This window comes from Betta splendens, chromosome 2, assembly GCF_900634795.4.
Source record: "Betta splendens chromosome 2, fBetSpl5.4, whole genome shotgun sequence".
In the NCBI taxonomy this organism is placed as follows: Eukaryota; Metazoa; Chordata; class Actinopteri; order Anabantiformes; family Osphronemidae; genus Betta; species Betta splendens.
The window spans coordinates 21,659,712-21,680,976 of NC_040882.2; the positions used below are offsets into that span (position 1 = coordinate 21,659,712).

Genomic DNA, 21,265 nt, shown 5'->3' on the forward strand with positions numbered 1-21,265 from the left:
AATTAAACGCAGAGCTTAACACATGCTGCTGCTGAATGCTGAGTCTAAGACAACACAAGCAGGTGAAAACGTGAAAACAAGAAAATAAATCAAAGGAGAAAAGAGAACGGGAAAAGAGTGAGAGGAGAGGAAGTACCAGGAGAAGCTGTGTCATGAAGCAGTGTGAACTGGATTCAGCCAGACTGACAGAACATCCCTGATAGTGAGGGAAGGGCTGAACCGACCGAGGGGGCAACACACACACACACACACACACACACACACACACACACACACACACACACACACACACACACACACACACACGCACACAAATGATCCCGCTGTGAATGAGGAACTTGGTTCCGTGGTTATTTTACAGCATCTCCACCACCACCCACTGCCCTGACTACTGAGCCGCTGACTCAGCTCATCTGCATTAGCGCTCATGTTGAATCCGTTACTGTTAGTGGCTGTTTTGGACACTGAAGGAAGCTCTGAGCTCTGGTGGACGCTTACATTTTTCCCATTTTTCCCAGCAGCGTATGTTTACACTCAGATAAAGCAGTCGACGATCAGATCTTACTTCTGAGTGAGCAGTAATGTAGCAAAAAGGACCCGCTGACGTCGGCGCCGACCTTGGAGCGTGACCTCTAGCCAGCGATGTTTGTATCTCAGGGTTATCTGCTGTTTTGCAGCACGAAGACGCACCAACACAACAAAAAGTCCAAACAAACTAAAGTAATATTGGCTGCAAAAAGTAAGTGTGTTTTTATGTTATATATCAGTCGAGCAGCTACGAGTCAGTGGTGATTTTGGCTCTGTTTTGGTCTCCACCTGCCCACAGCTGCTGAACGCTGAGCTCTCACCGGCTCTTTATTAGCGTGGCCTGCTTTTTTATTTCTGCCAGACTGAGGTTACAGCCATTCACTCTGTTTGGTCGTGATCCCGGCCTGCGCTTTTTCCTTTTTTTTTGGACATCCCAGGAACTGGTTCGTTTCTGGGGACCCGGTAAACACACGGCTCAGGTTACCTCCACTCATACTCACAGGACCTCCTCCGTCCTCCTCCGTCCTCCTCCCACTCCCCTCCAGCCTCTTCTTTCTATTCCTCCCTTTCACTTCTCTTTACCTCCTTCTCATCTTCTCACCTCTTCTTACAAACATGTTTGCATTCTCACCGTTTTCCAGCCGCTGACCTACTTCTCTCACACACCTCCTCTCTGCCATTACCTCACCCTCTCCTCCCCCGTTGTGTGAGGGCGACTCCTCCTTCTGTTCCATTGACGCTGGGGGTCCGGGAGACGCTGCGTCCCATCGCTGGCTCACATGCTGCTGAACGGACGCGTGCTCAGCCCTGCGCAGCCCTGGAAAACGCCACAGCTTCCTGGAAAGCTTTGGGAACGGACACACGTGCGCCAGCGTCACGACTCTGCTCCTCATGTGGCGCTGATGAGAAGCACATATGTCCACGTCTCCACCAGAGGAAGCGTTCAACCTGCAAGTGTTCATACAGAAACACAGCTTAATAAGCACCAGTGCGTCCTCGTTTCTGCTCCAGACGCACACATTTCATGCTAATGAGTGTAAAGCATGACTGCAGATGCTTTGTGGTCTTAGCTATTGGAAACAAAGGCTTGTTTACGTGTTTGGGCATAAACATATTACGTTGTGTTCCGTGCGTCGAATGGGAACTTTGTGTTATTATGACAGACTGGAGCAGCTGCCCTCAGTGCTCCTCCTCTTCCTCCTCTTCCTCCTCGCCTCCTTACAGATCTTATCCTTTGGCCCAAACTGACTGTTCCAGGTTGAACACTAGCGACAGCTCACAGGGATGAGAGCGCAGTGGCTTTGTTCATCTTATCAGAACCCTATTATTACTGTAATCTATTATTTAGGTTTCACACTAGAATTTGTTTGAGTCATTTTGAGCTTATTTAAACTGGCGTAGAATTAAATGTGCTTGTGTGCACAGTTGGACAAAGGTGCTGTAAGACGTTGGTTTGCAAAAACGCTAACCTCATCCCACGGAAACCTCTGATGACTCAGCAGCTCCTGGTAATGAAATATGCAAATAAACAGCACCTGTTCACACGGCGATGTCCTGAGGCTCCTCGGGCCCTTTGTCCTGACGCAGCGAGTTTCAGGATGTCCAAGAACAAGTGTTATAAATGATTCAAGGATGCAGAGCGTCACAATGCATCAAAACATAATTATTCTGTGCTTAATCATTTACATAAATAAGATAAATAGATCTAGGCAGCAAACCTGTTATCAGCTAGTTCTTGGGGACACCTTTGTTACTTAATAATTGCGTTTGTTGAGGCTGAGTTGCTGCTTTCTAACTCTGAAGCAAGTCTAAGTAAACTGACTATATTATGGATATGACCTGTTTTATGTACATGTACTTTAAAGTTGAATAAACCAATGATGAAACTAGTTGTTTTTGGCTTTGAACCTAAATATTGTGTGAATTTGTGTTATTGGCACATTTCCCTCCTAGTAATGAAGCGAGTCGACAAGGAAAGAGGCTCTCAGCTCGGCGCATTAGTGAGATGAAGCCTCTGTCTGGCCCGGTTCCAGGTTCTGCACTCAGCGTTTATCAAGACGAATATCGGGCTAATTCTTCTCTCAGCCGTGTTCTCAAGGTCCAGGCCGTGTGTCACATTGGCTTTTTTCACATGTACGAGATGAAAGAACACTCTCCCACCTTTGCTTTAATTGGCCTCTGCAGCCTGAGCGGGTGAGGCTGACGCAGCTCAGACCCGATCCATCACATGATCGCAGAACTGACCTGGGAAAGCCTGAGAACGCTGGCGTTGGGCTCGAGGGCACACCTTCAGGGACTCGTACATGCTCAATAACAAGCGTTCAAACAGAAGAGTTGAGTTTTAATATCTGGGTCTTAATGATTCCAGTGGCCGAGGCTCCTTGGAGCTGAACTGGTTAACTGGTTAGTACTAGAATATATTTATTCTAGTTCACAGTTTTCATCCTGGTAGATAAAAAAGAAATAGAAAAAAAATAGAAAAGCAGGGATTCCAGGTGCCACCAGTACTTAGGCTTGTTCTGTGATCATATATATGATAATAATATATGGGAAATAGTGGTGATCTTGTAATGATGCCATATTTCAGATTTTGATGACCAGCTCATTTGTTAATAGTCAGTGACGTCGGGCTTGGGCTCTGTGAGGAAGCCAAAACGCTGAGTCGTGGTCTGACAGCTGTTGCTCTGCATTGTCAGAGACAGGAAACCAAAGCAGCTTATCTGATGCCCATGTGACTCCTTGTTTTTCGGGCCGGCCTCGCCTTTGTGCAGCTCCGCTGCCCGGCACCGCGGCCATTACCTCCACGCGTGCACGCTATCGCGCCAATTTTCTGGCCACTGAGCAGCAAACAGCCCGACGCAGCAGAGTTACTCATTAACGCTCCCGTCCAGGGCATCTCTGCCTCTCACTGCCTGCTCTGTGGTCGCCAGGGAGGTACAGTGTGCGCACAGAAAGGCATCTGTGTGCGACCTGTGTCTGATCAGCAAAGCTGCCGAGAGGAAATACCTCCGCTCCGGTCACGGTGATGCAAAGTCAAAAACACTAAACATGCATAGGTTCTAATAAGAGTATTATGGTGTTTTGTGTTTCAAATCCCTGTCACACAGCTTTGCTGTTAGACGTGTGTGGTACAGTCAGAGTAAAGGCCCAGAGTCAGGTGACCGTCATAAATTCCTGGTAAAAGCTGACTCGGGACTTGCTGCCTGCTGTCTGAGGCACAGCTCCACTCCTCCACTTCTCTGACTGACGCCTCGCTTCACGTTCCCACTAGCAAAGGTTCCTGTCATCTTCTCTGTGTCATTAACAGATCCTTACTCACATGTGGTCACCAGTGAACGCTTCTCTGTAAGTGCTGAGCTTCGGCTCCGACGTCGGCCCGATGCCGAGCTGATGCCGGGTCAGTTTGACACGAAACGGAGCGGATTCATCTGCTGCACGTCTGATAAAGAGACGTCGGCGTGATGTCTCCACATGCAGCGCTGAGCCCCGCGTCAGGTCCTGGGTTTGGCTCTTTGAGCTCCTCTCTCTTGCCCATTTAAATAATCCACTCACCTAATCTCACCGTCCCACTCTGAATTAAAAGTGATGTGGTCCATTTCCAAAAGTGCTTATCTGCAAATGACTTTATCACAGGCGCAATTAAAGGTGACGTCATTAAAAACATTCTAATCTAATCAAGTCAACGCGGGGTGTTTAGATTCAATCAGTCAGGGAGATAACCAGATGTTTCAAACATCTGTAACCGAAACCACCGGCACTATCACAAAGTTAATGAGAGGAATCTTGTGTTCGATCGGCAAAACAGCTGCACAACGATGTGTGCAGCCTTTTCAGGGTCATGGCTCGCTTCCTCTGGTTTCCCACAAACACCGGTGGGGTCAGTTTTGCAGAAATGAGTGGCTGTCGTTCTTCAGCTGCTGCACGTGGGCGCCATCAGCCATCGAGGCTTTCCATCGGGACCTGATTCAAGCATTGCTGTATCATTACCCTGTTTCACTCCATAATAAAACAATGATCCACCTCAGCGCTGGTGACCTGTGTGCTGTACAGTACCTGCTTGTGCAAGCGCATTGCTGTTCTGACACATTTAAGCTGCAGGAACCGGACTCTACTAGACTTGCACTTCCCAAAAACTCACGGGCTCGGCTCACGAGGCGAAAAAGGAGAAACAGGAGCAGAAAGGTGAAGTGAAAACCGAACGCGGTCACATATTAAAAAACGATGAAAGGCACACAACATGTCGGCAGTTGCTGTAAAGTGGAGGAGACGCTGGTGAGAAGCCGCAAACACACGCGCAGCGGTTCAGAGAGCGCTGAGGAGCAGAGGAAGCCTGGTGTGATTGTGCCTTGTTGGCTCCTGACATTGATCTGTAGAAGGATGTAATATTGCCTTTAGCCATTAGTTCTACAAACCACCCAGGTCCGGTCATAGTGTTTATACGTAAGCACACGCGTGTGAGGCCTGTTTAAACCCAACTCTCTACAGACGCCATTTCTCTAATAATTCTACTGTGATACAGTCATATTAAAGAACACGAGTGTGGATCCGTGACTCAGTCTCATAGTTTTGTGTATTTCTCCATCCTGACATCAGTCAAGGCTGTAAAGTGTAACGTTGTTGCTGTAGCGTAACACATGGGATGGAAACACGCGCAGAGTGCAGCGCGTAGTGACAGCAGTGACGTCATCAAATGGCTAAATATAGATTCTGGCTTGTGCATATAAGTGAATAATAAGTGTGAATGAGCGTGTCAGAGCTTGTGAGAGTGGGTGAGAGAAAGTGGGGGGACGGGGGACGGGGGACGGACGGGGGAGAGGCCGTCGGAGCCCACGTGACGCCGTGTTTGTGCAGGTTGGTTCGGAGGCGCGGTGGATGTGGACCAGCTGATGCTTGCGGGGCGGTGGGAGTCTTTGTGGGAGGAAAAACAAGTCGGCCGGGAGGTGGGAGGCTCCGAGTGGGCGGCGCCACCGTACCCACGCACCCGTATATCAGCTCAATTCAAAGCGCTCCCGTCCAAGCGCGGCGCATCTCGGATCTTCATGACGCGCACCTCAGAGACTTTACGAGACTTTCGGCCTGTTGTCCACTCGTGGAGCGGTGCTCGCAGGGAACAGAGGATGCTTTTGTGTCTGCAGCTTAAACCTGGAACAAAGGGGCACTGAGAGCTTTTTGTCGCTTTGAGACATTCGTTGCCGTTGCGCACATCGCAGTTTATTTATTCGTCGGTTCTTCCGGCATGTTACTGGAATCTGCAGCGTTGCGCGCTTCCACCTGTGAATCCGTCAGAGGCAGCAGCTGATCCAAGTGCGCGCGGCGCCGGTGTCGTGCCTCAGAAACACTCGGGGGTTTTTTTTGTTTGTTTTTTGTATTCATTTCCTGTTTTGATCAGTTTTGTGATTCTGTTCGTAACCCGTCGCTGCGAACAGTCGCTCATCACACGAGCCAGCCGTGCGTTTCCGCGGTTTTACGCACAAAGGAAGTGCCGCCGCCTGTGACCCGCACCGGGTGCCGTGGGCCGCTCAGGACCAGACCAGAACCGAAGGGCCGCGTAGACGAGTCCGGGCATCGCGATGACGGACGGTCCGAGGCAACGCAGCAGCGCGTCTGACTCCTCCAAGGATGCTGGCGAGAAGCAGGGGTCCGGAGGAGGAGTTGCGCTCAAGAAGGAAATCGGGCTAGTGAGCGCCTGCGGCATTATTGTGGGTAAGTGATAGTTAGTGCTACAAAGTATTTATATATATATATATACACAGAGGACACCGGAGAAGCAGCACAGTCTGTGCCCTGAAAGTATATTAGATACATGCGTCTGAAAAAGTGAGTGATAGTAGAAGAAAATGAAAGACGGAAGGAGCCTGTGGTGTCACACGTGTTTTAGTAAGTCGATATTCACCAGGGTACAAAAGCTGCTCTGGGATCAGATTCCACTGTTCAATACCCGAGGAACAACAGTTTATGGTCCTGTGCGAGCGTTTGCAGATAAAGAGGACGCACTGCAGGGTCATTGTGTGCTGCACGTACGGGAGCTGGTGGAAGCTGAGCACGTGCTTGTTCTCCGTGCATGAACGCGTCTGATTGGCAGTGATGAGATAAGATGCAGGCAGGGTGATGCCCCCCCCCCCCCCCCCAGCAGCTCAGAGCCCAGGGCCCCCCACAGAGAGGCTCGCTAGGTGTCCGTCAGCGTGGGGCTCTCTGTCCCCGCTGCACTTAATCAGCGACACTTTCATCACCCCTCTGTGTGATGACGACATCACGTAGGAGCACTGATACAGGCCCGACTATCGGCTGTGCCTCCTCACATGACCTGGGCACAATGAGCTTGAGATGATGTGTTTGGTGGCTAATTGGCAGGTGTTTATTGTTTAGTAGTAACCTGAAACTTTAGAGGTTCATGCTTTAGGTCTCTGCTGTCCTGTTCCCTGAATGCATCCTTTACACTTTGTGGAAGTGTGACAGTGAAGCTAAATTAGTGGCAAAAATCACCCGGAATAACCCTTTAATCATATGAGAGACCTGGATATTGAACCATTGCCACATTGTTTGTATGTTATTAAATATATTCAGATTTATAAGATGAAATATATTCAATGACACAGGAATCAGTAGAGAGACAATAATTAGTGTTCACGTTCATTAATATAGTGTTTGAATCATCAAATACAGTAGAACTACAGCTGAGGAACTACAATGTGGGCTCCAACAGAATTCAGACACAGTAGCACCAGGACAGCTACAATACCACACTATATGTATATGGGGCTGTGGGCCTTTATGTTGACCTTCACTAGACGGGAGACGAGGGTGGAAAGGAGTGAGTTTCCACGGTAACAGGAGGACAGAGGGAGAGAGGAATCCCAGTGGATCTGCTCTGAGACGCAGAGGCAGCGACGAAGCGCAGCCTCGAGGTTCCACAGAAGAGGCGTGAGTTCTGCTCATTGTGACGCTCATAGACCGGTGTTTGCTCTCTCCAGGGCCATGATCACGATCTCAGTGATCTCAAACCCTGAGTCATCATTCAAATCTACAGAGTCCTAAAGCAACTGAAGGATGGCGGTATCTTCTCTAAACCGTTTCATTTATGGCCCCGCTCTCATCAGCCGACCGCTAAGACGCTGCCTGTCAGCGATCTCGCCGTGCTTTATGACCGTCCAGAGTCCACTCATCCCGGACCGAGTCGCTCATTCAGGCCCGTCGTGCATCAGGCGTCTGATCCGCCGGACGTGAACGTTCCCCCGCTGGGGAGCGTTTATGGCCCATTGTCCCGTACGAGCAGTACCATAGGTCCAGCAAGGCCACGGTTTAGAAGTGAACGTTTGGCCACGTCACCCTGATAAAGAGGTTTATGAGCCGCGTCCGCGCTCAGATCCGCTGTGTGTGTTTTATTATAGAACTGCTGCATGGACGCGAAGCCACATCACTTTAATTAAATATGGAGGTTTGGTTAGCGCTCCTGTGTTTTATGATTGAATTATGCTGCAGGGCCTGAGTGCCACCAGGGTGTCTTTGTATCTGGTTACTGCCGTCGCTGCCTGTGCAGGAATGATGGTCTGAGGTCTGGGGATGCTGGCTGTGGGCCAAGCAGCAGCCCCCCCCTCAAACCAGCCCCCCCACGGCCCGGCCTGGATGCTGTTTGAGCAAGGGTTCAGGACAGGAGGGAAACGCAGGCACTAATCCTCCATGTCTCTGTGTAGGCTGATTAACGTGATAACATAATGCTGCACACACACACGCACGCGCACGCACACACACACACACGCACGCATGCACACACGCGCACGCACACACACACACACGCACGCACGCACGCACGCACGCACGCACGCACGCGCACACACACACAGACACGCACGCACGTGCACACACGCACGCACGCACGCACACACACACAGACACACACGCACGCACACACACGAACACACACACGCACACACACACACACACACGCACGCACACACACACGAACACGCACGCACACACGCACGCACGCGCACACACACACAGACACGCACGCACGCACGCGCACACACGCACGCACGCACGCACGCACACACACACACACAGACACACACGCACGCACACACACAAACACACACACGCACACACACACACACGCACGCACACGCACGCACACACACACGAACACGCACGCACACACGCACATGCACGCGCACACACGCACACGCACGCACACACACACACAGTTTGTAGTAGAAATAAAGCCTCAGCCACTAAACCATTAAAGCATGCAAACAAAATGACACACAATCACACAAGATGACAAGCACTTTAATTATCTGTCGTTTAACAATGTGTTATTCATGTAACGACATCAACTTGGATTCTGTAACAGACAGACACGTTCACACAAATGGTGTAAAACACAAACCGTGAGCAGTGCATTTAGAAGCAGCCTGCTCTGCGGCCTGGCTGGAGACAAAGGGACATAAAACAGGAAAATGAAGTTCCACGTTAGTCAGCATTATCCCCACATACTGACATGTGACGCGTCACATGACAGACGCTCCACGTTTAATGTCTCCTGTAAGAAACACCAGCTCACACACGTCCAGACGCTGAAAGCTGGATTTGACCTTGTTTGCACCAGTTATGCTGCGGCTTCACATCTGGACATGCAGATGTGAACAGCTGCTTGTACAGATGATGTCCAAGCCAGACGAGGGGGGTGGACAGACAGACAGACAGACAGGCGGGCAGACATGCAGACAGACAGACAGACAGACAGACAGACAGACAGACAGACAGACAGACAGACAGACAGACAGATATACAGACAGACAGACAGATATACAGACAGACAGATATACAGACAGACAGACATGCAGACAGACAGATATACAGACAGGCGGGCAGACAGACAGACAAACAAACAGACTGACAGATAGACAGATTTACAGACAGACAGAAAAACAGACTGACAAACAGTGGGGCCGAGCCGGTTCAACAGAACTGTGGTTCTGAACCAGTAGAACTGGTGCATCAAACGTGTCTTCATTGAAGCCTCCGGGCAGAGTGTGACGGTGTCACTCACACCTTTGACTTTTGGACCCAACTACCCTTGTGTTATTCACCACTTTCAACCTTTGACTGGATCCATCTGAGTCGTTCAACCCAGTCAGCAGAATGTGATGGAAGACTCCTGACCTTTGACCCCTGAGTGACTCTCTGATTTGGGCTCCGGCCGCGTCTTCGGTGCCGGACCCGATCCTCCATTCACGCTGCCGTGTAAACGGCTGACGCTCCGATGCTCAGTGATAATGTGGGCGTCCGGCTCTAATCCCTCCTCGCCTCTCGCTCACTCCTCCCTCGGCCCCATCCCATAACTCGTGCACAGTCAGCGGCTTCTGTCACTGTACAAACTCACTGACTTTGTACTGGGACACTGTTTATTCATTCGTTGTCTGGCTTTTCAGTCTGTGCCCAAAAAGAAAAGACTGATGATGAAAATTATCAGATTTTGGTGGTTTGTGGGGATTGATTCGCTCCCAACAACCTGGTGACTCAGGTTGTACGGTACTCATGACCTCCTCTGCTCCCTGTTCCTCCACCAGGTAACATCATCGGCTCGGGCATCTTCGTCAGTCCCAAGGGGGTGCTGGAGAACGCCAGCTCCGTGGGCGTGGCCCTGATCGTCTGGATCATCACCGGCGTCATCACCGCCATCGGGGCGCTGTGCTACGCGGAGCTGGGCGTCACCATCCCCAAGTCCGGGGGCGACTACTCCTACGTCAAGGACATCTTCGGAGGACTCACCGGGTGAGCAGACGCTGGTGTTCATGCTCGAAAGGGGTCATTTCGAGAGTCAGGAAGCAGGAAGAGGCTCGGAAATAAAGGGTTTTGTGGTAGAAAACGCACCGGTACACAACCAGCGGATGCGCTCACACCCACACTCATACTCCAACTTCACAGCGGAGCCCCGCTGGGCTTTTAACGGCTCATTCATTCGTTCATCCGCAAATTACTCCATTGTAACGCGGGCCCCACTAGAAGCTTGGGAACCACGCTAAGGCCACTTCCCAACGACAATGTTTGTTAGTGCAAATTTCACACACACTGTGCATCTGCCAGGACAGTAAACACAGGGCGGAATTCCAGCAGACAAAACAGCCAAGGATTGTTTTTTTGTACAGTAGCTTCAATGCACATCAATGAGCCTTTGCATCCAGGGGCTTTGTAGTTTGTGGCCCTGGGTGGTGTCGGGGCCACGCCGCTTCCTTGTGCCCTCTGTCTAGCACAAATAAACCGGCGTTTGTTGCTGTTGTGCTGCGGCTTTTGTGTGCAGGTTGTTCGTGCACGTCGATAACGGAAATACCTGAGTAGCTGTTGGCAGCGGGGGATTATTCAGATAAGCTCAGAATTAGCTTAGAAGAAGTAATGCAGCAAAACCTGGAAGGCGTGCTGTGTTTGTCGGTGTTTATCCAGTTGTGCAATGCAGGTGGTTGTAGTGTATTTAACCCTTTATCGTCCAACTGGGAGGTTCATCTGTGATGGTTGTGTTTATCATAGAACAACTTTTTGTGGGAAGTAAAATATGTTCCCATTAAGGATTCAGAAAGCGAGGAGCAATTATGAGAACGGGTTCGTCCAGAATGACTTTGAATCCTGTTCACGGTGTTGCTTTTCACCCCCCGGCGTCGAGCGAGAGGTTTTAGTCAGGACTGACCTACATTTGGGTTTTTATATCAAACACACACACGCGCATGCATTCCAGTGAGACACAAGGCCATTAACGCAGTCTGGCGTAACAGTGTCTCTGCAAGCGTTCAGAGGATTTAATGGAGGAGCCCGGCAAGCACATCACCAACCAACAACCACTGGTCGAGCCTGGTCGCGTCGGCGTCGAGCAGATGTGGGAACGCTGGTTCTCAACATGGAACCGTCTGTGGATCCACTAACGTGTTCTAGTAAAATCAGACAAAGTTAATTGTTCCACGTCTGACAGCAGCGCAAACCGGGGGTCGAATGAGTCACCGCGGCTATAAATAGAAGCGCCATCGATCCTTCTAGCGGAGGTTTGCACAGCGGAACAATCCAAGTGTTTTTCCACCGCTCTGATGAAGAACCGTCATCAGCATCAAAGCGGGACGAAAGCAGAGACGTTTCAAGTTCAGCTGCCGTCTTTATCTCCGACGCTCAGATGAGCTGTTTGTTTTGTCTGTCGTCTCGCGATGATTGTTCGCCGTCTGTTTAGTTTTTCAGCCTCTGAAATCTCCCGAAATAGCCAGAATGTGCTCCACATGATTTCCTCTCCATTTTAAAACGGATTGTTTTAGTAACAACGTGTGACAATGTACATTTGCTAAAAATAAGGCGCTTTGAAGGGCAGGATGCCCCGCGTGTTGTATGGATGTCCACGCGCTTCATGCTGATGCTGCCCCCCCCCCCAGGTTCCTGCGCCTGTGGATCGCCGTGCTCGTCATCTACCCGACCAACCAGGCCGTGATCGCGCTGACCTTCTCCAACTACGTCCTGCAGCCGCTGTTCCCCACCTGCTTCCCTCCAGAGAACGGCCTTCGACTGCTGGCGGCCGTCTGCCTGTGTGAGTGCTCCCAACGGCTACATACAAAAGCTTATGCATTATATATGTATAGGAATATGGCCACACAAAACGTATTTACAGTCCAGTCGCTGGGTGTGAGCGTGTCCGCAGAACCAGCTGGTTTTATATTCAGACTGTAAAGAGTTAAGTCAAATCAGCAGCATTTGCTAAATCTCAGAGGGGTTTAGAAGCTTTGAGAGCAGCCTCCACTTTTAATTATGTGACAACGAGGAGAAGTTCAGGTATTAGAAAGCTGCCGCTGTTCGTAGACAGCTCAGTGTTCCCCCTGTCTGTGTGTTTAACCCCGGTCGAAGGTCAGCAGAGCAGCTGGAGTCAGTGTGTGAACACGTGAAGGCAAATTGATGAATGCTGACATGACAGTGAATCACTGAATAAAGTTCACACGGACTCGTCAAATACTGCAGCGACTTCTCAGACAGACAGACCGGTGTGTGTGTGTGTGTGTGTGTGTGTGTGTGTGTGTGTGTGTGTGTGTGTGTGTGTGTGTGTGTGTGTGTGTGTGTGTGTGTGAGTGTCCTTTGACCTTGTTTGACCCGACACACACTAAGCGATAGTTTTATAATCTCTGTCTACAACCAGTAAAACTCCTGATCTGCTGTTAATGATCTTTGCAGGTGAATGCAGTGAACTCAGTCTTAACTCGTCTGTAGATCCTCCACTTGTAACGTACGGGTCTGAGGCTGTTTTTCTCTGCTCCCATCCAGTAAACAAACTTTAGACACGATCTTTTTGTCTGATGTAATGACTTAAACCTCAGCAGAACTCCTCATCCTCAGTGTTTCATAGAGCTTTGTGGCGGATTACAGACATATTGACCTGGTTTCCACAAGCCCCGGAGCTAAATGTGCTTAATTTTACCAGGAGCTGCCAACATCCAGTTGTTGCCCAACGCTGCTTTGTTTATGTGAACAGCTTATCCTGTGGCTCCATTGATAGAATGTTGTGAGGCCGTTTGGATTAATCTTCGTTTGTTTTGCAGCTGCTGTTGTTGATGTTGTCGAGGAGTTGGGTGATGGGTTAGGGGTCTCCTCTCGCCCCTGATGTCATTCATGCTGCTTCTGCGTGCATTTATCTGACGGTTATGTAATGAGTGTGTTTATTTACCTGCGGATCCGGCCACAGCCGGCTCGCTCGGCGGTCCGGTCGGCTCACGCTGTCGGTGGGGATCCGTTTCCACACGGGGGGGCAGAGGGTCCTCCATGGAGTCCAAGGGGCTTCATTTACAGCGGGCCAGCGGGTATCTCACAGGTTTACGCAACTCATTTGGACGCTCAGCTTACGAACAGCTGAGCGTGTCGTCAGGTGTTTACTGGCAACCTGTCAATCAACAAGGGCGGCTTCACTGGTGGAGCCAGGAGGTTCAGGGTTGCAATTTAGTGCATTCCTCCTGTGTGTGTGTATGTGTGTGTGTGTGTGTGTGTGTGTGTGTGTGTGTGTGTGTGTGTGTGTGTCTGTTCTCACTTCCTGTTTCTTGCAGCTGTCTGCCGCAGTTATTGGGTTGAGTAAACTCCCACTCACATACCAAAAACACAAAAAAGCCGTAAACGTCTCAACAAACGAGCTCGGCCCGCTCGCCTCGCACACATCTGCAGCACTGCCTTTGGTCCCTGTATTGGCAGCTGAGCCTGGACTTATTTAACACTAGGACCCGGGCTGATTATTTAATGGCCTCCCGTGGGTTTGAACCCACTGGCCTGTTCCACCCAGCACTTCAGATTAAAGCCATTATCTGTGTCTGTGTGAGCTCGGCCTCTGGGTGGATCCAGTTGAAATTTCCACATAATTATAATCATAGAGGTGATACAATCTGTCATTTGCTCCTGAGAATTGATTTAACAAATAAGACATTTGTTCTTTACCGCTATATAATCAAATGCCAGAGCTGCTGTACTAATATTAAATTATTAACCAAGGTTAATGGGTTTATCAGTGACCGTAACCACTTTAATCACTTCTCCTTCTCTTGGGAAACTTTACAAGCACCGCTTCTATAAACGCGACCAGTAAAACAATTAACACATGAAACCAGTGATTGCATGTTGTGTCGAAAAAGTCACGTCTCATGTTGCCTCAACATGTGTTACGTAATCACTTGCAAGCATCTCAGCAGAAAACATGTGAAACAGTGAAAACATTACGAACTAGGAAGTGATGTTAAGGCTGCAAACCTATGAACGGCCTTTATTTCTCCTCAGTGCTGCTGACGTGGGTGAACTGCTCCAGCGTCCGGTGGGCCACCAGGGTGCAGGACATCTTCACCGCCGGCAAACTGCTGGCCCTGGCCCTCATCATCATCATGGGCATCGTGCAGATCTGCAAGGGTAAGGTCCTGCACGAGTCCCCGCCCACACGCACAGGCGCGGTCGCCGGGGGCGACGGCGGTCACCGGGGGCGACCGGTTGCCGGGGACAGGGGTCAGCGAGTTGGGCTAAAACTCACAGCGCTAACACCAGCGCGCCTCTGTGGATTTGCACTTCAAACATGGCCGGGGGGCAGCTTTTACAGGGGCCACAGAGAGTCGGCCCCTGAAACAACAAAGACGATGAAGGGTCCAGCGGCTGATTTTCATAGAGAACAGTGTGAGAGAGCAGGAGTTTGTTTAAAAGTGTGCTGATGTGAGAAGAAAATGATGATAAAGTCTTTCATGACGCTGATATTTAAATGCAGTCTTCAAAGCAGCCAATGGGCTTCAGCTGCTTGTTTCCACACAGTCATTCCATTAGATGTTCTCGCAGGGAGTGATCACAAACAGACTCGAAACAAATAGAAATGAGTCAGACTTGAGGGTGAAACCAACCTGACGCCGCCTCTTTCTCTCCATCTTCTCCACCTGTAGGCGAGTACTACTGGCTGGAGCCGGTCAATGCCTTCGAGCCCTTCCAGGACTACGATGTGGGTCTGATAGCCTTGGCTTTCCTACAGGGCTCCTTCGCATACGGCGGGTGGAACTTCCTCAACTACGTCACAGAGGAGCTGGTGGACCCTTATGTGTGAGATGCTTCACTCATCTATTAAGTGACGTCATGTTGTTGTTTGGAAAGCAGTGGTTTGTTTCCAGACATCCAGATGGTTTAAAGGCTGGAAATAAACTCTCATTCACTCCTAAAGTCTGCCTTCAAACACTGGAAACTGTTTATAAAGAATCTCAGTTCAATGAGACACCTCCCTGTTTTCATTTCCTCCTTCCTTCCGTTACTTTCTCTCCCGCCCGTCAGTCATTTAAATGCAGCCCTTTATTGTGTGCAGGAACCTTCCTCGTGCCATTTTCATCTCCATCCCCCTGGTGACGTTCGTGTACGTCTTTGCCAACATCGCCTACGTCACGGCCATGAGCCCCCAGGAGCTGCTGGCCTCCAACGCCGTGGCCGTGGTGAGTGGCTCTGACTGGGGCAGGTGGTCCTGGGTGGCCCTCTAGTGGTCTCTGCCCATCAACGCTCCAGTCCAACACCCCACCCTTTGCACCATGTTCACTGCATGACGAACAGAAAATCGCCATGCATTTGATACATTACCGTCTCTTCATGGTTTGACCCTTGACCTTTCTGCTCCCGTCCCACCCCCCCAGACCTTTGGTGAGAAGCTGCTGGGAGTCATGGCGTGGATCATGCCTATCTCCGTGGCTCTGTCCACCTTCGGGGGCGTCAACGGTTCCCTCTTCACCTCATCACGGTTAGAATGTTTTATATATTAAATATTTAAAATATTGCTTTGTCATCAGTTATTCCTGAGTGAATGATGGATCTTAATATGAGGACGGATGGATTTCTGACTGTTTATTTATGCTTTGACTGCTTTTTCCAGACTCTTCTTTGCTGGGGCCAGAGAGGGCCACCTCCCCAGTCTGCTGGCCATGATCCATGTGAAGCGCTGCACCCCCATCCCGGCCCTGCTCTTCACGGTGAGTCCCACGCTGCCTCGCGCCTGTCCAGCTTCAGCGCCTGTCCATCTCACGCCTGTCTGTCCCTCCTCACTCCCAGTGCCTGTCCACCCTGCTCATGCTGTGCACCAGCGACATGTACACGCTCATCAACTACGTGGGCTTCATCAACTACCTCTTCTACGGAGTGACCGTCGCCGGGCAGATCGTTCTGCGCATCAAGCAGCCGGACATGCACCGACCGATCAAGGTGCGTTTGTGTCCCTGTTTCGCTTCATCCATTGCTTTTCTAACAACTACTGTATTGAAAGTGCTGAATCTTTATAAAAACAGACAGAGACAATAAATCTCTGATGCAAAAAACAAATGTGTGCCAACAAAGCGGCGAAATAATCTTCACTGAATGTCTTTTGAGAAACAATTCATGACTTTCATGACATGAAAAATGTCTCAGTGCTTTGTTTGAGTTGGAACCAGTGAAGTCTGGTATCTGACGGTAAACCTGTTTGGTTACATGGAAACTGGCTCTGAAATATAGCCGTTGCTGCCATCTAGAATGAGTTGTGCTTTTAGAAGACGCTCTACTAACAAGGTTCTGGAAGTCGCTGGAAAAACCAGTGAGTCCGGAATGACTGGGAATGTGCAGCCAGTCTTGAAGTGAACAGTTTCCTGGTCAAAGAGCAGAGTCTTAATAATAATAAGGACCGTGTGTTGTTTCCTCCAGGTCAGCCTCCTCTGGCCGGTCATTTACCTCATCTTCTGGGCCTTCCTGCTCATCTTCTCTCTCTACTCTGAGCCTGTGGTGTGCGGCATCGGCCTGGCCATCATGCTGACCGGGGTCCCCGTCTACTTCCTGGGAGTCTACTGGGACAACAAGCCACAGTGCTTTGACGCCTTTGTTGGTGAGTTGCCTCCGCACCGACTTTGCCTCGATGCCTTGTACAAGCAGTTGCGTTAAACCCGACATGGAAACGTGCCTTTCTCCTTCCAGACAAGATGACGTACCTGGGCCAGAAGTTCTGCGTGGTCGTTTATCCAGCAGAGGGCGACGCAGGCAGCAGCGGAGGCGGAGAGGAAGGGGAGGAGATGAAGGAGGCCAGGTCTCCTCTGTCCAAGGAGGACGGAGACAACCACAAGTCAGCGGACTGCTGAAGCGTCTCCCAACACACAAACAAACACACACAGCCCTTTTCATGGATTCACTGGTCAACACTTCCCACGTCTCTTCCTTCACAGTTTAGTTGGGTTTAGCATCATGTCCATCACTGATTTCTGCACCAAGTATAGAGTGGCAAGTTTCTCAAACTTTACTATCTGGGGTCCTTCAAAAGTGCAATAACGAACGGTTAACACCATTACGCCTCCTTCACCCTTTAATCATTTTTCTTCATCATCATCATCGTCATCATCATCTCACTCTTCATCACCCCCTGCACACTCCTATGGAAAGATCATCATTTTTTAGTAATGTTTTTTTATTATCAAAAGACTTTTAGCAGTCTGTACTGCGACGGCTACGCAAACACCTTTAGTTTGTTGAGCCGTTTTTTTCAACACACCAAAGCTGTATTATGATTTGTCAAAGCAGAATCGTGTTCAGATCAAGTCGATTGTGAAGCACACTAAAGTAGAGTTTTGTAATTCCAATATGTTTCTCTTTTTTGTAATTATGATAATTGTTTATATCATTAACTGTATTCTTATTTTAGTTTTATTATGTTAATTTTAAATTTGTTGATATTCTTTTTTTTTCTATCCGGCTTCATATTCATGGCCTATTGTTCTGATGTGTGACGTGTGTGTTGTTGGTGATTGTGGCGTTAAAAGGTTTGGTAGCTGGTTGACAGCAGTGTTGCAGATGATTAATACCTACTTTTATGGAAGCAAAAGAAAGTAGAGAGCTTCGAGTTCTGGTGTGAACGCTACCCACACAAACTGACCCGTTAAAAAAGATGAGAAAGAATGAGCAGGAGCGCTGACTCACCACATCTGCGTTGCCTACATGCAAAACTTTACGCCGACACGTGAATGCGCTGATTGTGTTTCAAGACATATTTTTGTAGCTTACAGTATCATCTAAAGTAGCTGTGTAGTAACATGAGCTTTACGTTAAGTATTTCTGCTTAAGACAATTCACTGAAGGACACGTTAGTGCAATATTAGCACAGGCACCAGCCAGAAATCTAGGAAATCCAGTCTGAAGCGTCTGGTGATGGTTCATGTATTCACACTAATGCTGCATCATATCGTAACAACACTCCTTCACACAGAAACACAGACTATGTTCTTCAGTGTCTTTATTCTTTCTAGTTAGTGTCTCAGGGCTTCGTCACTGCCTTCTCTTTAGATACACTGCCTAAAACCTCTAGACCATGAAGACTTAACATTTCTGACTGATTTGCCTTTGAAATCCAGTCTGTCAGTGCTCCGTGTCTGTTTGGGTGCTTTTAGGTTTTCATTTCCTCAGGAGACTTTAAGTTTTATGGAATCCCAAATAAAGTAACTCACAGAGAATGAAAGTTGGTGAATAAATAACTATGGAAGCATCACTGAAGCTGTGCCAGTATTGTAAAAAGTTGCTCTTGTTCTGCTTTAAGGGGAAAAGAGTGTTTGGACGTCTTAATGCGTTTGGTCATTGTGTATGTGCAGTAAACAGAGATGTCAGAATGTTGTCTCACAGTAAATAAAAACCACTGGTTAATTTGTACTTCAGGGCCTTATTTGTAGAAAAGCGCTCCACGTCTGTCTCCACATTCTGCTGTGTTTGGTTTTGACATAAATATATTCACAATGTCATAAATTTTAGATTTTCTTCCTTGCTGCACATGAATGAGGCCTGAAAAAGATTTGGACCGTTCAAATCAAATGCTGCAACTTCTCATCATGAGCTGTACAGACAACAACATAAAGTGACCTACTGTTTTATATGTAAAGAAACAATAAGAGTGCTGATTTTTACCTTCTTGCTGCTCAAGGTTCCCTGACAAGCTGCAACCCCCACTTACTTCAATTTAGACCAAAACGAGCAACATCACTGTGGTGGACGTGTTGAGTGTTGTAAGTGTGTGATTATCTAAGTAGATCTTTTCTTATAAACAGCACAAAAAACTGCCTGAATGTTTCTTCTACAGCTTCCGTGTCCACATTGGCCTGTAATTTAAGTTGCCTTTTGCATAGAACTGTCATACCGAGAGCCCTTTTGAGTGACATCTTGCTAAGTGTTGTGTAGAAAGTGTAAATGTGTATATTGGAGATGAGCGTGTGAAGAGAATAAAAAATAAATATAACATGAACAATCCTTTTTGCACCTCCTCTGTTCAACTGTATGGGGCATTTGGGGGACAAATGGCAGGAGAAAGGCTTTTCAGCAGTTTATTCTTCTGACAGATTATTTTACGACATGTCTGTAAACAGAGGAGTCACAGAAGTGCAGCAGTCATAGAAGCTAGAGTGGCTTCAAAGAACAGACAAACAGACCTGTTTACAAAAGATACGAATCTATTGTCGGGGGGACCATATTTGGCACACTCCTGCATCACAGCATTAACAGAATAATGAATTGACATTGTAGAAAACAACTTTTATGCTGTCATCCTCAGCCTATGCATGTTTTAAAATAAGTGGCAGGAGGTTTTCTTGATATGCAAAAGACAAACTATGGTTGTTATTTCCAAGAATGTTAATTTGTTTTTTGAACATTTTGTTGTCCACGTTTTATACATCTACTGTATCTGTGCTACACAAAGGCTAAACATGAGAAAAGTATCTTTCTGAGTGGGAAAATTTGTGGGAAACATAAGAAAAACAAACATAAAGCTAACAAGCAAAAGGATCAGTTCCCTTACAGCATCTTTAAACCACACATACAGTAGCTCTGCCCCATTGTGAGTCTGTGGAACAAAAGAAACACCTGTACTTAAAGGCTTCATGAAAGCCAGGTGTGACATTTCCAAACCAGCAGTTTTTGTTTAGCAGCCAAATTAGCCCTAGGTTGTGAAGCTATAGATAAACGTTTCATTTTGTTAACGTTAATGTTTCCAACATCGTCATTGTTAACATGTGGTGTATCTCAATAGAACAGTGTGGGGAGTGTCTGCAGTCAGTTCTTCCCGGCTGTAGGTACAGGCAGCCTTAAATAAATAACACTGACTGCTTCTTCATATGGATCTGTGCTGCCAGGTGACTGTAGCTGTGTCTTCAGTGTGGGCACCACAAAAACAAAGGCATGTTTTGAAGTGATGTCTACAGCACAGGCTCAGATCAGAAGCTCCTAGGAGAGCAGAGCACACAACCTCCTCGCAGGGCAAGAACCAAATGAAGAACAGAGCCTCCCTGGATTTTATAGTCTGCAGCTGTTTTCTCATCGTTCCTGAACAAAGACAAAAAGGATGAAAAATAAACTCATGTTTTATTCTTTTTAATTAGCAGCAAGAACAATAATAGAAGCAGCACCAAGTGTATTACTATGCTGCCAATAAAAACGGTTCATATTGACACAGAAAGCAAAAATCAGGGAAATAATAATAATTAATAGTACTTGTAACTGGATTTGTTCACATAAAAAAATCCTCAACGTAATGAATACTTAATACAGAGCTTACATCTGTTTTCCACTGTAGATCAGCCTCTGTTGCTGCGGAGGGATCCCCTCTTTCTCCTCCACCCTTTCTTTAATCCGCTCCACCTGGATATAAACCAGAACAAAACGCGTTGTTCAGATCTTAAACGCATAATTTTATGAGCACACAGCACAAACAGGGAGGTAAAACTGATATCCTACCTTATCTGTGGGCTCTATGTCAATCTCTATCTCTTTTCCAGTGAGTGTCTGTGATAAGAGAAAAAACAAGTTACTGATTAGCAAATTATAACAATGGACACAATCCAGTGATTTATTATTAGAGTAAAGTTAACTGTTAAACTGGATTAATGGTTATATCGCTACTTGTTCTGCCGTACCTTTACTTTAATCAGCATTTTTGTTTATTGAATTAACCAAAGGAGGAGCCGCTGTACAACTGTAATAACTACTAAATATTAATACTAAACTAAACTAAATATATACCGAAACTATCCTACGGATAAATAGTAACAATCTATCCAGTATTTTGGAGATGGAACTCGTTACTTCTCCCTTTTTAGAAATTCAATGGAGACTTCCTGTGTTCTTCATTGAGTCCCACCGTCTCCTAGTTAAAGACAATAGTTCCGCTTTAACTATTGAAGATTTGTTTCAATTTGGGTGAAAAAAACTTAATTGTCTAAAATTGTGATTATAAACT

The 21,265-nt window shown here is 47.9% G+C and overlaps 2 protein-coding genes across 2 annotated transcripts; one reads left to right on the forward strand and one right to left on the reverse strand.

The window, feature by feature from the left end:
• The first annotated feature begins 5,504 nt into the window (after window positions 1–5,504).
• Window positions 5,505–18,690, forward strand: slc7a8a (solute carrier family 7 member 8a). Its single transcript, XM_029170326.3, has 11 exons — window positions 5,505–6,231; window positions 10,098–10,302; window positions 11,934–12,085; window positions 14,302–14,427; window positions 14,943–15,096; window positions 15,353–15,476; window positions 15,672–15,775; window positions 15,908–16,004; window positions 16,084–16,233; window positions 16,708–16,885; window positions 16,975–18,690. Exons 1-11 carry the CDS (start codon window positions 6,099–6,101, stop codon window positions 17,133–17,135), a joined length of 1,584 nt encoding a protein of 527 aa, XP_029026159.1. The 5' UTR covers window positions 5,505–6,098; the 3' UTR covers window positions 17,136–18,690.
• nedd8 (NEDD8 ubiquitin like modifier) lies at window positions 16,974–21,168 on the reverse strand. Its single transcript, XM_029170414.3, has 4 exons — window positions 20,943–21,168; window positions 20,764–20,811; window positions 20,585–20,667; window positions 16,974–20,352 (listed from the first exon to the last, which is right to left on the reverse strand). Exons 1-4 carry the CDS (start codon window positions 20,958–20,960, stop codon window positions 20,244–20,246), a joined length of 258 nt encoding a protein of 85 aa, XP_029026247.1. The 5' UTR covers window positions 20,961–21,168; the 3' UTR covers window positions 16,974–20,243.
• Between the last annotated feature and the right edge of the window lie 97 nt (window positions 21,169–21,265).

Bases quoted from the DNA above. Each gene is read 5' to 3' on its own strand.
- slc7a8a (XM_029170326.3), top strand. From the start codon at position 6,099: ATGACGGACGGTCCGAGGCAACGCAGCAGCGCGTCTGACTCCTCCAAG. The intron at 6,232-10,097 runs GTAAGTGATAGT...TTCCTCCACCAG, and splicing joins CGCCTGCGGCATTATTGTGG to GTAACATCATCGGCTCGGGC. The intron at 15,776-15,907 runs GTTAGAATGTTT...TGCTTTTTCCAG, and splicing joins TCCCTCTTCACCTCATCACG to ACTCTTCTTTGCTGGGGCCA.
- nedd8 (XM_029170414.3), bottom strand. The intron at 20,668-20,763 runs GTAGGATATCAG...GTTTATATCCAG, and splicing joins ACATAGAGCCCACAGATAAG to GTGGAGCGGATTAAAGAAAG. The intron at 20,353-20,584 runs GTAAGCTCTGTA...GTCTTTGTTCAG, and splicing joins ATCTACAGTGGAAAACAGAT to GAACGATGAGAAAACAGCTG.